Source organism: Dermochelys coriacea, chromosome 18 (assembly GCF_009764565.3).
Source record: "Dermochelys coriacea isolate rDerCor1 chromosome 18, rDerCor1.pri.v4, whole genome shotgun sequence".
In the NCBI taxonomy this organism is placed as follows: Eukaryota; Metazoa; Chordata; order Testudines; family Dermochelyidae; genus Dermochelys; species Dermochelys coriacea.
Window position 1 is genome coordinate 12,855,898 of NC_050085.1, and position 18,320 is coordinate 12,874,217.

Sequence of the window (18,320 nt, forward strand, 5' to 3'; positions counted from 1 at the left end):
GAATTTATGTCCCCTGCAGATTTCTTTGCTGCCCCGCAGAAAAATTACTTTCCGATCGCTCCTTCAGCTACAGGGGGAGGAATCGCTGTACAGGGAGCTGCTCCCCCACCAGCCATGCATCCAGACCCTCCCGCTGAACCTCACTCCCTTTCCCGCACCCAGAACCTCCCAACGAGCCCCACTCCCCCTGCTTCTGGGCCACCCCGATGAACCGCAAGCACCCAGATCTCCAGTGTACCCCCAGATTTCAACTAACATTCCTATGTTAGTTGAATGGCAGCTCTCTAACATTCCTATTTCACCCCAGTGTTAAAAGCTGACCATTCTGTCTCCTCTCCAGAGCAACAGTACATATTCAGGTGAATGATGTTAATGAGTATGCTCCAGTGTTTAAAGAGAAGTCCTACAAAGCAACAGTTATTGAGGGGAAGAGGTATGACAACATCCTGAAAGTAGAAGCTGTGGATGCAGATTGTTCTCCCCAGTTCAGCCAGATATGCACCTATGAAATTGTAACTCCAGATGTTCCCTTTGCTGTTGACAAAGATGGTAAGAACTAAGGAGCAGGGAGAAATGGTTCTAACGTGGTACTTTAGAATACTGTTTCAAATTTGGTCAATGTCAAAATAAAATTAGTGCTTCAGAGTATTCTATTTCCATCTTAAATCACTCCATTTTATAATCTAGTTCTACAGTGTAACTGAGCAGACATGTTTTTGTGAGCATTTTGGAGTCCTATTTGAACTGTATATAATATAAGGTAGGTTGTCTTTCACTGATAGTACTAATCTCACTATTTCACCTCTCTAACATATCTAGACTTCCACAAGTCTACATTCAGTGCCACACTCAAATACCAGTGACTTCAAGTGTGTTTGCTGCTTCTGAAATTTTATTTTGTTGGAAAGTGTTGTGTCCGTGTCCTGCACGCCATCTTCCTCTTCCCCCCTTCCCCCCCATCCACCAACATTTTAGAACCCAGGGACCAAAGAGAGCAGTTTCTAAGGAATTTGCTATTTTGTTCAGGAAGGACAGTCTTTTTCAAACTTCTGTAGCATGTTTAATTGTGGGCTCTATTGAAGAAGCTGGTGCCAAGTTCAGGTCTTAAGGGATTTTAGCCATGAAGTACAGAGCCTATGGTCTGCTGCTGTTTTGTCTTTTAAAAATAGCAATGTAGATGGACCATGTTTTAAACCAGCTGTTAAGGTGTTTTTCTATAACTGTTCTTCCGTATTTAGGATTGGTTTTACAAATTAGACTTTTTATAAAGCTTGAAAAGCAAACACCATGTAAAACCTTATTTAAGACACAGAGAGGGCTTGAGAGGTTACACTATGGAGTGGAGGATGCTGAGGTCAATGAAAAATACAAATTTAACTCTGTGTGGCCTACACAGTTCAGGGAACAAGTTACAGTTCTCACTCCTTAGCTGCAGACAGTTAAATCTTTGGTTTTATTAAAAGATTTACATTAACATAATGAACTGTAAAAAGACAGTGCTAAGACTGCATCCGCTACTGTATTTGTATGTTAATCTTCTGGGTTTAATCTTAAAGATTTGGATTTGCTGTTTAGGGTATTACACCCACATAAATTGAGGGAAGGGTTAATTAAAGCTTAATTACATGCGACTATCCAAGTCTTAGCACCTGGAGGGGAAAAAATATACTTAATGAAGCTGAGTCTAAAACATGAACATATATTCACTGTTAATTGGCTCTCCACTTTTGCCAGGTTATATAAAAAATACAGAAAAGTTAAACTATGGCAAGGAGCACCAATATAAGCTTACAGTGACTGCATATGACTGTGGGAAGAAAAGAGCTGCTGAGGATGTATTGGTGAAGATTAGCATTAAGCCTACATGCAAGCCTGGCTGGCAAGGTTAGTTCAGTCCCCTCCTTTCACCAGCTGCTATTACTTTACTGCAGTTAAACACTGGTAAACACCAGAGATCTCTAATCTTATTTCTTTGTGTGGATATACAGGCTGGAGCAAAAGAATAGAATATGAGCCTGGGACTGGTTCTCTGGCTCTATTCCCTAATATACATTTGGAGACCTGTGATGAACCCATAACTTCTATACAAGCAACAGTTGAACTAGAGACTAATCATATTGGGAAAGGTTGTGACAGAGATACTTACTCTGAGAAATCCCTTCACAGACTCTGTGGTAAGAATGCATTGATTGGTTTGAAACTGAGTAAAAGTCAGAAAAAGGAATATCAAACGAATGGACGGACTCAATAACATGTCAGTACAAAAGTTGCCCCAATATCTTGTCTAACAGACCTTTATATACTTGGTGAGTCTGACTGAACTTGATGTTTTCAAATGACTATCAGAGAAAGAAGAATCATTGTGTAGTCCCCTTTTAACCTCCCTATTCTCCTATTTTGGGCAGTAATTTCTCTTACTGGTGATAAATGATCCAGAATTGAATGGATGGGAGTGTGTGTGGATGGGCATCATTATTGAAAACTGCCTATTTTTCAAGATGGAGGACGAATGTGGAGGTGTCTTTTCAGAGGCCATGATGAAGAGATGGATTATAAAATGGAGAAAATAAGTCCTGGAATGAAGGACTTCACTTAAACCAGCTAAATCTATGCTCTGTTGCGTAGGGGCTAGAGGGCCTTTTTGCATTCACCTATGCTATGATTAGGAGGATTAAAATTTGTGAGCCCCTCCGATGCAAAATGAAAAGATAGAAATTATGGGCCAGTCTGTCAGTGATGTTCAGCACCTTCAGTTGAAGTCACCCAAGAGCTGTGGGATGTTCAGCACTTCTGGAAGTCTGGCCATATGCTTATATTGGCCTGTGTTGCCAAACTGTCTTGGGTGTGAGAAGGAAATTCTCCTCCCAAAATGTTAACTGAGACTATGTCTATGCTACAGTTTTGTCGACAAAAGTTATGCCGCTTGAATTAAACCACTGTTGCATGTCCGCACTATGCTCATTGTGTCAGTGGAGTGCATCTATATTAGCAGCTCTTGCATTGACACAGAGAACAGCGTTCTGTGGGTAGCTTTCCCTCTGTGCAACTAGCGGCAGGGTGCTTTGGGAAGGATTTGCAATGCCCCATGGAGCAGGTATAGCATCACATGATGCAGATTTCTCAATCCCATCTTCCATGTGCATCCAACTAGATTGCCAGCCACTTTTCAACTGAAATGTTGGGGGAGAGTATGTGTCGGGGAGAGACAGAAACTAGCATGTATTGGTGGAGTGTGTATGTGAGAGATACTGTGTGTGTGTGTTGGGGGGAGAGCGAGTGTGTCCGCATGATTTCTCCTTTAAGTTCAGACAATGGCTGGAAGCAACCAGTCCTGTGGCAGGGAGAGGGGGACACTCCCCCCCCATATTAATCACCGCCTCCCTCCCTGTCTCTGCACAGCAGTTGTCCTTGTCCCCTCCCCCTTCCAGCAGTAGCCTGTCTGCAGCTGTGTTCCTGTTGCCTGAGGAAAGCAGGATTTTGGGTTAATGATTTGCTGTTTGCTGCCATATGCTTAACTGTCAGAACTTCCCAGAGATTTAAAAACGGAGGGGCACATGCCTGGGTAGCTGTATGCAGTGCAGCAGAGTTCAAAACAGTGAGCAGAATAGTCATGGTGGGCATTGTGGGATAGTGGGGGAGGCCAATTATGGCAACATAACGAATGGTAGTGTCTACACCAATGCTTTGTCTCTTTAACTTTTGCCGCAAAAAGCTGTATGTCCCTTGTCAAGGTGGTTTTATTTTGTTGGCAAAAACCTTGTTTTGCCAACAAAAGTAACATTATAGTATATTCATCTCTACTGTTTTGTCGGCAAAAGCTGCCTTTTGCTGACAAAACTGTGTAGTATAGATACGGCTTAAACTTATTCTCTGTCTCTTATCTCTCCTCTTTACACTATTGTCTTTATAATGGTGCAAGTTTTACATGAGCAATTCTGCTTACCCAAGGGCTGAACTTGACTGGTATGTAGGTTTTAGCTGGATATGTGTGTGCAGCAGTCTTATTATCTGCTGAAACTTTAACCAATAACATCCATATTTGTGAACTTTACTTCCTGAGCTGCTGGCACTATTAATCAGTGCAGAAGTCTGGTGTGCCACTGAATGCATCCGATGAAGTGAGCTGTAGCTTACGAAAGCTTATGCTCAAATAAATTTTAGTCTCTCTAAGGTGCCACAAGTACTCCTTTTCTTACTGTGACATCAGTTACACTGGATTTGGAGTGCTGAGTAAACAGAATGCTGAGCTTCTTTTAGGGAGTGGATACTTTGCATGATTAAATGGCCATTCCTGTGACTGATTTGGGCTCCAAAGGGAACCTCATCCAGCACTCTTTAACCAGAAGAAGTAAAGATCTCAAGACTGGTAGAGAGTTATAATAGGAGAAAAGTGGTGTCATCCTCATGGCTCAGGAATTCAGGAAGTAAAATGCCATTAATGTATGATATTATGACTCCTAGCATAAACAGCGACTAGGAGGCTCTAGGTAGGCAAAGCCTAGAGAGCAAACATTGTTTGTTTGCTAGATTGGATGTCTACCAAGAGATTAAATGGCTGGAAAAAGTAATTCAAAGCTGTTAGGCCTGACCACGTTTAACTACATTGCAGTTTAATTTAAAATTGCTTGGTGCATGACACTAATACAGGATTCTTAGATCTAATGCTGAAAGGTTAGCAATCAAAACAAACAAAAACCAATTTGGTTTGACACCAATTCTTAGTTTCCTTCTGTGTGTTTTTAGTAATATACTTTTATTGTAGGTGTTTCCTCTGGCACAGCTGAGCTGCTTCCCCCTCCAAGTAGCACTGCTAACTGGACAGTAGGACTTCCTACTGATAATGGTCATGACAGTGACCAAGTCTTTGAATTTAATGGCACTCAAGCTGTGAAGATTCCAGATGGCATTGTCACAGTCAATCTAAAAGAGCCCTTTATGATTTCGGTGTGGATGAGGCATGGGCCTGGTACCAAGGAGAAGGAGACAATACTCTGCAATTCAGACAAAACAGGTTTGTAAATACTTCAATTGTAAACAGTCTGTTTGTTTTTGGTGATAGATTTGTTGCAGGTCACTCAAGGCTCTTCTAGATTAGATTCACTTTGGAAGCAACAAGCTACACTGAAAAACTCACTTTTATTCTGGAGTAATGTCCAGATAGGGAGTTATATTGGCATAGCTAGAATTGTATAATTATACAGCTATAGTTCTGCTGATCAATTTTCCTGTGTAGACAAGCCCTTAGAATGTTTAGTTTTAATGTAGATAAAGGGAACTTGATACCCAGTTTCCTTATACTGTAGAGATTTTAGCCATTGTGATATACCAATTGATCTGGCAGTACAATCTGTTTAGATTGTGTTGTTTGAGAGAACCTCATTCTTGATAGCTCATGACTATCATGAGGCTATATGCAGTAGGTTTAGCAATATGGATCCTCACTGTTTTGTTTTCTTATTTTTTAAAGAGGATTGAATGTGGAATATTTGCTTCTAGGGGAAAATAGCGCGCGCTCTCTCTCTCCTTCCACCCCCTCTGTGGTGAAGCTGCTCTTATCCTTTGAATAGTTTCTGTGAATGCTTCGAACACCATTTTGAATATGGTGTTTGTGATGGATTTGGTCACAGAGACGCCCTTGAGACAGTCACCTGACATGCTGAATTTACCTCTGAGCCCGTTTTCCCTGCCAGCTTGGTACTCCAGAATCGTACCTTGTTGAGCCAGACATGATAGCTTGCTGCAACACAGACCAAGGTCTGGTCCACGCCCCCAAAAGCTGCAGACTGTAATCAGAAACTGCTCCACAGGTCACCTATCTCCAGCACCCAGACACCCAGTTCCCAATGGGATCCAAACCCCAAATAAATCAGTTTTACTCTGTATAAAGCTTATACAGGTTAAACTCATAAATTGTCCCTCCTCTATAACACTGATAGAGAGATATTCACAGCTATTTGCTTCTCCTGGGTATTAATCACTTACTCTGGGTTTATGAATAAACAAAAGTGATTTTATTAAGTATAAAAAGTAGGATTTAACTGGTTCCAAGTAATAACGGACAGAACAAAGTAAGTTACCAAGCAAAATCAAACAAAACACACAAGTCTAAGCTTAATACATTAAGAAACTGATTACAGGTAAATCTCACTCTCAGATGTTCCAATAGGTTTCTTTCACAGACTAGACGCCTTCCTAGTCTGGGCCCAATCCTTTCCCCGGTACAGTCCTTGTTGGTTTCTGCAGGCATCTTGGGTGAAAAGCAGGGACTTTCTCATGACTGGGACCCCTTTTGTTCTGTTCCACCCCCTTTTATATCTTTGGCACAAGGCGGGTCTCTCTGGGTTCCCACCCCTCCTTCTAAATGGAAAAACACCAGGTTTAAGATGGATTCCAGTATCAGGTGACAAGTTCACTTGTCCTGTGAGACCCCCTCCATTCTTCCAGGGCTGGTCCACATGTATACAGGAAGTATATAAATAAATAAACCATTTACAAGTAAATAAACCATTTACAACCAATTGTCCTAGTCAGTGAGAACCATCAAGATTCTAAACCACCATTAATGGCCCACACTTTGCATAATTACAGTAGGACCTCAGAGTTATATTTCATTTTCCTAGTTTCAGATACAAGAATGATACATGCATACAAATAAGAGGAATATATTCGGTAGGTTTTAAACTTTGTAACGATACCTTCCTTACAAGAGACCTTTTGCATGAAGCATATTCCAGTTACATCATATTTACACTCATAAACATATTTTTATAAAGCGTATGGAGTGCAACGTCACTGTATTGATACAAAAGAATATCTGATAACTCTTCTTTCGTAATTGCTTGCTGATAGAGTACAAGATTCTTGTCTTTGTTAGCTAGAACAGGGGATTTGTTCAGTGATTTTTAGAAGAAGGCATTCTGGATAACAAGCTGCCTGGTCTCAAAGGAAGCCAAGCCAAAAATGCAAGCAAAGCAAAGCAAAACAGGCCCCCTATCATTAACAGAATTGAATTTGATCAAAAGAGAGAGAACTGTATCAGCAGTAGGTTGAAAAATATTTCTTAGATCAGATGTAAAGTGTCTACCTAGTAGCAAAGATCACTCTTTGAAACTTTTTTTTGTGTGTTTGCTTGAGAGTATCAGATAGGATCAACAAAGAATCCTTGGAATTATTGGAATCCTTGAAGTAATTTGAATGGAGAAAAAATAAACTTAGTTTAGAGTTGTACTCTATTTTAGCAGGGGAGGTGGGGTGTACAGAGGTGGTATGCAGCATATCTCCAAAACAGGCTGCTTTTTCTGTGCAGTTATGCATAATCCAGCATTGTTTGAGGTTGATAATTTCTGAAATTATTAATCCCTTTCATCTTCTTTTCAGCAGCATATTATACAGTTTTTTTAAAAAAACTAGGTTTCTTATGTTTAATCATAATATGTTACTATTCGTAATAAATTTGTGGTGTTGGGATGGGAAACTACAAGGTTTGGGGCTTTTCCTTTCCCTCCCTCCTTGGCTGATTTATGCAAGATATGGGTAACCTGAATTAAAATGACTTCATCCTCACACTCACTTCCTTGTATCTCCTAACATCTTCCTTTTATATTTAGTTTAGATCAGCAGTTCTCAAACTGTGGGTCAGGACCCAAAGGGGTCGCAACCCCATTTTAATGGGGTTGCCAGAGCTGGTGTTAGACTTGCGGGGGCCTGGGGCTGAAGCCAAATTCAAAGCCCCACTGCTTAGGGCTGAAGCTGAAGCCTGAGGGCTTCAGCCCTGGGCAGCAGGGATCAGGTTACAGTGTCCCATCCCCCCCCCCCCCCCAGCCTGACTGAAGCACTCAAGCTTTGGCTCCCCTCCTGGCTTTGCCCACTCCACCCCCTGGGCAGCAGGGGCTGGGCTTCAGCTCTGGCCACCCTGCCAATGGCAGTGAGGGTTGGGTTTCAGTCCCCCTTCCTGGGGTCATGTAGTAATTTTTATGTCAGAAGGGGGTCACGGTGCAGTGAAGTTTGAGAAACCCTGGTTTAGATTGTTTGTTTGTTCTTTAGGGCATGGACCGTGTGTGTTTAATATCCTCATAAAGCATCTTTCCTACCTATAGTGTTATATACATGCTAAATGGTGTTAATTACCAGCAAGACATGCTGTTTAATTGGTAACAGAAGATTTTTCACTACCCACAATTTGAATTTTGTTGGATTTTCTCCTATTGGTAGGCTTACCCCTGTATACTTTAGTCCTAGTCCTTGGTTGGGAAGGGGAAGGAAAAGGAAGGACATGTGTCTTATTAGCTATGATGTTATCAGTATTACTATTGGATTGTTTAGGAATGGATCACCTAAAACTGCTTCCTGGGCACTTCTTTTCCCTTGAAGCTATAGCACGCTTGATTTCTTTTAAATCTGTCTCGTGCTCTCATTTGTGAAGCTTAATACTATCCTTTAGGACGGTATTAATAGCACATTTACATATCAGTCATGTAGTTTAGGGTTGCATGAATTCTCAATTATCATTTCCAGTTCTAGAGTTTTAGGGCGCGGGGCAATGGGAAAGAGTAACATTTATGTAACCTTTTGTGCAGATATGAACCGGCACCACTACTCTCTTTATGTACACAATTGCCGACTTGTTTTCCTCTTCCGCCAAGATCCTTCAGAGGGAAAAACTTACAAACCTGCGGAATTCCACTGGAAACTGAACCAGGTGAGTATGAAAGGGTACTTGTTAAGAAATTACACGATAAGTATCCATAGGAGCCTAAAACAGCATGATAGTTTTACTAGTACATTAAGTCTCTGTGGCAATCTAAACTCCTCATTCCACAGTTTACTAAATTAAACTGAACTGTGTTTTATAGTTCTAAAGTTTTAAGGCCATATTCTGCTATCCTTATTCATGTAGAGTTACATCTTGCTTCTGTAGTGTCCCTACAGAAGTCAGTGGGGATTAGTTATGGAATACAGTTCAACTCCGTATGAGTAAGGGTGGTAGAAACTAACTTTAGGTGAGTAAATTAAGTGTTTAAAAGATAGGAACCAGATTTGATGGAACTTGTCTCCATTGAACACAAAAAATGAATGACCATTGTACTTGCAAGTATTCCCATGTGTTTAGAACAATTAAGTACTTGTGAGCATATGACTTTTTTGTAGTCAAAGAATGTAATAAGATAATAGATAAACTTTTCTTTAATCCTTTTGCACGCTGGAAGAAAAATTTTCCTGACACCATGTGCATTGCTGCCGTTAGATGAGCAAACTGACTTACTGGTAAAGCAATTTGTGTAATATTGGTAGCACTCATGATCAGGAAGACTAACATTAGAGAGTTTAACTTTTTTTTATTGGACCAATAAATGTGAGCAAAATAAGTAAATTTGTGTGGTTAATAGCTCTCGTATAGAGGTTTCCTTTAACTGCTTCCAGCTAATGTTGGGGATCTGTTTGTTTGTTTGCCAGTTATTTAAGCAGTAAGATGCATCTGAATTTCTGATGCTGGAATGTAACCACCCATTTAGTTTCAGAGTAGCAGCCATGTTAGTCTGTATTCGCAAAAAGAAAAGGAGTACTTGTGGCACCTTAGAGACTAACAAATTTATTTGAGCATAAGCTTTCGTGAGCTACATGCATCGGATGAAGTGAGCTGTAGCTCACGAAAGCTTATGCTCTAATAAATTTGTTAGTCTCCAGGGTGCCACAAGTACTCCTTTTCTTTTCACCCAATTAGTAACTTTCTAGCATTCTTCACATACTGGCATATGCTGCTGTGATTATAAAATGGACTTGTTCATAGGTATAGGGAGTTGGCAACATTCCCATAATTGCAACCAGCTTCCATTATTAAAGATCTCTAATTTTGGCTTGGGAAATTTTTTTTTCTGGAAATTGCCACATTTATATATTATTACACAAATACTTCAGCAGAACTGGATGAAAATATTTCAAATAGTGTTTTAATATGGCAGTGTACTAAATGTACTCCAGTGACTACTTTGTCTTTTCTGATTTAGGCTGTGCTGTTTTTATAGGTTTTGTAAAAATTAAGTTAATTGCACAGAAATATTTGCCCATATGGTGACTTTGCAACTTCCCTTTGTTGGCAATAGAAGAAACTATTAATGGATTTAACACAGACAAGCTTCTTTGGAAACAGCTTTGCTGTCCACAACTTTATTTATATTCTTACAAAAAAAAATTGTTTCTTGGACAAAAAATTTTACTTAAGAAATAAAAGGTGGTGGAACTCTGTTTTTAAACTTTACCTATCTTTCTTTTCCCAGGTGTGTGACAAGGAATGGCATCATTATGTCCTCAATGTTGAATTTCCAACAGTGACACTCTATGTAGATGGAGTTTCATATGATCCTTTCCCAGTGACTGAGGATTACCCATTACATCCTTCCAAGATAGAAACTCAGCTGGTAGTTGGAGCATGTTGGCAAGGTAACAATTAATTTCTTATCTCCATGAATGGTTAGTTCTCTTCAGGGCAATGAAAGATTGCTTTTTACATCTCCTACAGATTTTTCCTCTGGCCCACTATCACATATTTCTTCTTTAATGTAGTCACTTTTTCTGGAGTGCCGTTGTACTCATCACCCATAGGTAGATATGAAATAACAAATTACATCTAGAAATGCCAGGCAGGGTTTCACTTAAGAAGTGATTTCTGTAATAACTATGGGAGTATAGTCAGTTTTATTTTTGGTAATACTAACAAAGGTACATCTTATTCTTAAGATTATTAGGCAGAACCGTTGTTTCAAATTAGGTTAGAAAACAGGCTTTAGAAAAACCAAGCTGTCATTTTTGGCCATATTTCTATTTGAGGATTTAATTAAGTAAAAATAATGTTTTCCCTTAAGGATTTTGCCACTTGTGGTTATAAAAAGAAAAAAATAGCACCAGTTTTATATGCCAACTAAGCTTCAATTGTGATTCCCGGCAGGCTGCTTAATGCTGATTCGCAGCCTATAATACTGGTGACGCTTACTCATCAAAAGCCTGAGAAAATGGGCCAGGTGTCATCTGATACCGTGCCACATGGGGAATTATTAGTTAAATTGGAGAAGATGGGGATCAATATGAACATCAAAAGGTGGATAAGGAATTGGTTAAAGGGGAGACTGCAACAGGTCCTACTGAAAGGCGAACTCAGGTTGGAGAGAGGTTACCAGTGGAGTTCCTCAGGGATCGGTTTTGGGACCAATCTTATTTAATCTTTTTATTACTGACCTTGGCACAAAAAGTGGGAGTGTGCTAATAAAGTTTGCAGATGATACAAAGCTGGGAGGTATTGCCAATTCGGAGAAGGATCGGGATATTATACAGGAGGATCTGGATGACCTTGTAAACTGGAGTAATAGTAATAGGATGAAATTTAATAGTGAGAAGTGTAAGGTTTTAGGGATTTAGTTTAGGGATTTAATTTAGGGATTAATAACAAGAATTTTAGTTATAAGTTGGGGACGCATCAATTAGAAGTAACGGAAGAGGAGAAGGACCTTGGAGTATTGGTTGATCATAGGATGACTATGAACTGCCAATGTGATATGGCTGTGAAAAAAGCTAATGCGGTTTTGGGATGCATCAGGAGAGGCATTTCCAGTAGGGATAAGGAGGTTTTAGTACCGTTATACAAGGCACTGGTGAGACCTCACCTAGAATACTGTGTGCAGTTCTGGTCTCCCATGTTTAAAAAGGATGAATTCAAACTGGAGCAGGTACAGAGAAGGGCTACTAGGATGATCCGAGGAATGGAAAACTTGTCTTATGAAAGGAGACTCAAGGAGCTTGGCTTGTTTAGCCTAACTAAAAGAAGGTTGAGGGGAGATATGATTGCTCTCTATAAATATATCAGAGGGATAAATACAGGAGAGGGAGAGGAATTATTTCAGCTCAGCACCATTGTGGACACAAGAACAAATGGTATAAACTGGCCACCAGGAAGTTTAGACTTGAAATCAGACAAAGGTTTTTAACCATCAGAGGAGTGAAGTTTTGGAATAGCCTTCCAAGGGAAGCAGTGGGGGCAAAAGATCTATCTGGCTTTAAGATTCTACTCGTTAAGTTTATGGAGGAGATGGTATGATGGGATAATGGGATTTTGGTAAGTAATTCATCTTTAAATATTATGGGTAAATAGGCCTAATCCCCTGAGATGGGATATTAGATGGATGGGATCTGAGTTACCCAGGAAAGAATTTTCTGTAGTATCTGGCTGGTGAATCTTGCCCATATGCTCAGGGTTTAGCTGATTGCCATATTTGGGGTCGGGAAGGAATTTTCCTCCAGGGCAGATTGGAGAGGCCCTGGAGGTTTTTCGCCTTCCTCTGTAGCATGGGGCATGGTTGACGTGAGGGAGGCTTCTCTGCTCCTTGAAGTCTTTAAACCATGATTTAAGGACTTCAATAGCTCAGACATAGGTGAGGTTTTTCATAGGAGTGGGTGGGTGAGATTCTGTGGCCTGCGTTGTGCAGGAGGTCGGACTAGAAGATCAGAATGGTCCCTTCTGACCTTAGTATCTATGAATCTGTGAACATGGAGCATTGGAAGTAGATTACCAACGCACTGCAGTGGGCTGCTCAGTTCAGTGCAATTTTTTAAAGCATTTTGCTTACTGATCAAATTACTTACAAGTTGTAAAACTGCTGATCTAGCTAGAAAATCTTGACCTAATAGAACAATACTTTTTTTAATAGAACAAGTATTAGATCATAGACGTTTTACTATAGGTCTGCAAGCTTATGTCAAACTGTTGCATCTGCATACAGTGCATAGGACATTCATAGAGCATGCAGTAAGGAGAGTCTTATGGTGCCTCTACTTTCTCTGAGATTTGAGGCCTTGGAAAGATAAAATGACAGTCAAGTGGTCAGAATAAGCATTACGTATTGTGAGGGGCCTATTACCTTTTCAATACTTGCTCATTTGTAAAATTCATTAACTTGCAACCAGTCTCCCAATCATTACAAGTGAATTAGTGAGGTTCCAGTTCACTTCATTTATTGCTATATAGATGGCTTTCAGATTGTCCCTTTTTGTTTTGCTATAGTGCAGCAGCAAGTGGAGCAGTAACTAGCTTCCAGAGCACTGCAGTGTGCCAGGGGAAACCAGAAATAATTTGCCAGCTAAATGTCTGGAATCCTCCAAGGCTTTGATATAGGCTCTTGTATCCAAACCCACTTCTAATCATTTTTACCTTGGTCTCCACATGGAGGTTCCCTGTAGTGATGTGCATTAGCACCATTATATAATCCTTTCATTCCTTCCTGCTTCCATCATGGCCTTGCCAGTAATGGACTTGAAATGGGGATGCTAAAACTTTGGAATCGAGGACTTGTGGGTCTATCAGGGAATTCTATTTAAAACCTTATTTTAAGACTATTATAACTCAGTCAAAGAAGAATTTATGCCAAGAGTGAAACTAATGCTTAAGGTCTTGACCTGAGAGCAATATTGTTTGCTTTACCAAACTTTATATATAATCGAGAGCAGCCCAGTTTATTTAAAGAAGATTTTAAAACTTTTCCCTCCTTAAAGCTATGCTTTCTAAATCCTCTTTAACATTTTTAGTCTACTACTCTTTTAAAAAGCTGTAATTTCAAAAATTGGCCAATTAATATATGCAGTATTATTAATTGGGTCTGAATTATTGGTCAGTAATGGCTCCTTTTGATCTGTCCATAATACTTTTTTCCTTAGGAGATCTGTTAACATAGACTTTAATCTCCCCATCATACCTGTGAAGATGAGAATATGAAGTATGCTGGCTGCTGGGTTTGGCAATGGTTTATATAAGAAAATCCAACTCTGTGTCCAAGGCTAAAACTGATTAAATTCATACCAGTTGTGAGGAGCTGGTTGGGATATAAGCAGAATATGCTTCGTGAAAGTGTGTGTGTGTGTGTGTGTGTGTGTGTGTGTGTGTGTGTAATAACTTACAAGTCTCTCACTACTTGGTCCCTTCCCCATTGTCCCTATTCTTTGTCTTGCTTTTCTACAGAATATACAGGAAATGAAAATGACAATGAAACTGTGCCTGAAACATCTGCAGGTTGCTGGAGTATTTTCCACTACTTTTTTTTATTTCATTTTTAAGCCAAGACATTGCTTCATCTCACACACAGCATGAAATGCAGGCATTGCATTTTGGCCATTGACACCCCCACATAATCTGCTTCTGGGCTGTTTCTTCATTGTACTATTATTTCCAGTATTTCACCTCCTGATTTTATTTTTACTGCATATAAGTGCACATCCATGTACAAACTTGAAACCATTGTGATTGCAGTGAAGTGGTGTATTATGAGCCATTAATACAAAATATTAGCTACACTTTTTTTTTTCATCCAGTTTTATTCAGATATCATTGCATAAATCTTATATGTAACCCAAAGGACAGTGTGTCTTGATAAAACCTAGAATTCCTAGTGAGTACTCACTTGACCAGAAGTCTGTAAAAATGCCAGTTGGAGCCAACAGAAATAAATACCAACTTTTCTTCCCATTTGGCTGACATTGCAATGTTTTATTGTTCTACATAGTTTCAGCGGTTCTCTGGGTTTCATGTCTTGGTTTGAGATTTAATTTACTACATATTTCTAAGAGAATACATTTAGGTACTTACTGTTCGCATAAGGTCTGGAACTGCCTTGAATACCGTAGAAGTACATACATGAGAAGATTTTTAATAGCTTACTTTTAACTTGGCAAACAAAAGCATAACAAGATCCAAGGGCTGGAAGTTGGAGCTAGACAAATTCAGTCTGGAAGTGAGGTGCAACGTTTTTTAAATGAGGGGAACTATTGGAACCACTTACTGAGGGCTGCAGTGGATTTTTCTATCAATTGGATGTTTTTCTGAAACTGCACTCTAGCTCAATCAATGATGAACTTGAAATAAGAGTTACTAAGTGAAATTCTGTGCTCTGTGTCAGGCAGACTGGATCATCATAACTATCCCTTCTGGTTTAAAATGTATGCAACACTTCAGGTTCTTGGTTTAGCATAAATTGTACTTTGTTGCACTTTCTCCTATCCTGATAGATGTGTCCTGATTTTCTAGTGTTAATGACAAATAGGAGATATCATTTCAGCACTAGGGTTAAAGTCTCATCAAAGAGCTCATAAGCTCTATCTATGGTCGTCTTTAAGTACACCACCTCGCTGTATAGGCAAAAGTAACATTTGTGATGGAAACACTAGCTTCGGCTTCACAGTTCAGGATGGCCATACGTGTCTGTTTTGAGGGCCATATGCATGATGAACTGTTTAATTATTTCATTGTGCTTGAACATGATCACAAGTTTAATACCTGGAATGGATATAAACTAACTTGCATGTGAATACATAATGGTAAAATAAAGCACATTTGATGATGAAAAGGTTTAAGGTCTATAAAATTTCCCCCCCCCCCCTCTTTATAAAGGTGGCGAACTCCACATGGCTCAGTTTTTCCGAGGCAATCTGGCCGGATTAATGATCCGGTCTGGTAAACTGGAGAACAAGAAGGTGATAGACTGCCTCTATACCTGCAAGGAAGGATTAGATTTGCAAATTGCGGATGGCATTGGCAAAGGCATGAAGGTAAATGTGCATATGGATGAAGTGAAATGCACCTGCTGTGATTTACTAAGCGTTTGTCTATACTAGAAATGATACAGCGGCATAGCTACGGCTCTGCAGCACCACTTCAGTAGTACAGAAGGGTTCTTCTGTTGGTGGAGTAAATCCACCTCTCTGAGAGGTTTGGTCACCAGGTCAATGGAAGAATTCTTCTGTTGATCTAGCACTGTCTTCAGTGGGGCTTGGGTTGGCTTAAAACATTGCTCTGGGCTGTGAATTTTTCATACCCCTGAGTGATGTATTTGGTCAACCTAACTTTCTAGCCCTAAGAAAGCAAGTACTTGACCTGGTAAAGATTTTCCAAATAGCTATATTATAGATGCAGCTTATAAAAGCAAGAGTGTGTTTTCCCCAGTATAGTTCATACCAGTTCCTCAAATGAAATAATCTATATCAGCTAAAGCATTTTTGTGCTAGGATAGCTGCCTTTCACTAAGACTATTAGTGGTATAGAGATGCAGTTTTTAAAAAAATCACACCCCTAGTGATATATTAATAAACCAGCAAAAGTTTTCTAATGTAGGCTTGGCCTCTAGTGGCCTTTGAGAATGCAAACGGATGCATAAGCGCTTTACATGTATGGAGCCTAACAAAACAACTTAACATAATAGATCTCATTTATGAGTAGGTATTTTATTTCAGTAGCAAGGCCTGTGAGAACAAGGCTACGTTTTCCTGACTTGTTAGCTATATCTCTTTCAGATGACTGGAGTGACAACATAGTTCCAAGTTCCTGGAATTTTTCTTGGATAATGAAATACTGTAAATGTTTGACTTAAACTTTTAGGCTAATTGGGGAAGTTAAACTGAGTTGTAAAGCCAGTGACTAATGCTTCTTTCTGCTTTGAATACAAATGCTAATTATCTCAGTGCTTAATAGTTTAAGCAGTGCTGAGCTTTTTGATTTAATTATTCTAGCACATAGGTACTTGGATCTCTTTTTTTATTTTATTTTTTTTTTCCCTTCATTTTTCTTCTGCTCTTTGGAATGGTTTCAGATTAATGTGAATCCCAGCCAGTCAACATTGACCTTGGAAGGGGATGATATTGACAGGTTTGACAAAGCCATGCAGCATATTTCCTACCTGAATTCCCGCCAGTTCCCAACACCTGGAATCCGGAGGCTCAAAATCACCAGCAATGTCAAGTATGTCCTAGTGCAGAAAAATGCGTCTATACATAAGGATATTGGGGACTTGGAGAAATAAACAAGAAAATTCTTTAGTGCAGTGCCATTAACATGGTCACTAATGCAGACCTTTACTTGTGAAGGCTTTGATCATGAGCCTTGAGTACTGAGGTGAAAGGGAATCTTCCCAGTGATTTCAGTGGGCTTTGAATCAGCCCTTAGAACAGTTACCAAAACCAAACTAGTTACGTTACATAACAATCCTGATCTGTTTCTTGGGACTGTTGATGAGATATCAGTGGGTATTGTAACATTTTTGGGGGATCTGATCCAGGGATCAATAAATGTTGTTCTAGATGTAAAGTAAAATATTTTATGCTGATTATGGCCAAAGTGTTCAAATTTAAGTGCCTAAATCTGCATCTAGGCACCTAAACAAGTGGTCTTTTTTTTTTTTTTTTTTTTTTTAAAGAGGTGTTAGGCACATGCAATTCCCGCTTAAGTCAAGTGAAGTTTCTGGAATAGTGTTTTAGGACAGAATCTTTTTGCTGTGAACAGCAGCCTTAAGTGCCTTGAGCTATTGCATATTTGTTAGCATTGCTGTCAGATCTTCTCCAGACTGGTTTCAGATGACTTTGAAAACGCTGATCAGAGGGGGGTGACCAAAGTCAGGCTGGAAAATGGTAACTTAAGAAAAGACTATTTTGGATGTATTGTCATTCTTCAGGACTTTTCATGGTGACAAGAATGCACAATATTTCTGAGTACGCTGGTAATCTGTAGGCCATTGATTCAGTTAGTGGCTGTCTACAAGCATCTATATGAGATGGTTTGTTGAAAGGAACTGCTATGCTGTTTGGACACTTAAACAGAGCTCTTGTCTTGGCATTGTTGCTTTACAGTAGTTCATGTGATGTTTCTCAGTGGGTATGCATTTTCCTGGCTTTCTACCCAAGTTTTGGGTTTGAACTCAGTATCCCAAAATAAAACTTGGAATGCTCCGGTGTAAAAAATCTTCACAAAAAAATTTCTCCTGGGTTTGCATCAGAGCATATGAAATTGTGAATCATGACCCATTATGTAGTTAGGCATCTAAATCCATCTGTATTTTCATGAAACAAAAAGGCATCATTTGGCCACTTTAATGACCAAGGTTCTCCAGGCCATGTTAGTAGGCATGTCACCCATCATTTCCAGTCTTATTTATATTTCTACTCAATTTATTTCTGGTTAGTTATTTCCTTAGTGTCTGGTTTGATTTTTATTTTTCCTAGTTGGGCAATCTTGGTTGTGATCATTGCAAGTGTGCACTGTGAGGATTCTCCAGTATTGCAGCCTTACCTAGTGGCATAATCTGTGGATGTTAGTCATAGCCCAGAAAATGGGGCAAAATGTTCTCCACGAGCAAAAATTCATTTTAACATTGTTCCCTTTGAGGGTGTGGTAGTGGTGCTCTACATTTCCAAAACAATTGATGGATTTATTATAGGACCCTTGGGTCTGAGACAGAGCTTATTTATATGGATTTAATTAAATGGTTGAAATGTTTTTTGTAAAATTTTAACTATTT

General features: G+C 39.5%; 1 protein-coding gene across 4 annotated transcripts in view; it reads left to right on the forward strand.

The window, feature by feature from the left end:
* Positions 1–18,320, forward strand: part of CLSTN1 (calsyntenin 1) — a 68,496-nt gene that overhangs the window by 40,797 nt on the left and 9,379 nt on the right. For 2 of the 4 annotated variants that reach the window (XM_038377171.2, XM_038377170.1), the window contains 9 exons: positions 341–549; positions 1,735–1,884; positions 1,989–2,174; positions 4,763–5,011; positions 8,577–8,698; positions 10,275–10,437; positions 14,000–14,050; positions 15,425–15,582; positions 16,620–16,768. In XM_038377171.2, coding sequence (XP_038233099.1) covers positions 341–549; positions 1,735–1,884; positions 1,989–2,174; positions 4,763–5,011; positions 8,577–8,698; positions 10,275–10,437; positions 14,000–14,050; positions 15,425–15,582; positions 16,620–16,768 — 1,437 coding nt within the window. The remainder of the gene's footprint in view (positions 1–340; positions 550–1,734; positions 1,885–1,988; positions 2,175–4,762; positions 5,012–8,576; positions 8,699–10,274; positions 10,438–13,999; positions 14,051–15,424; positions 15,583–16,619; positions 16,769–18,320) is intronic. The other 2 variants (XM_038377173.2, XM_038377172.2) reach the window with 1 other exon arrangement.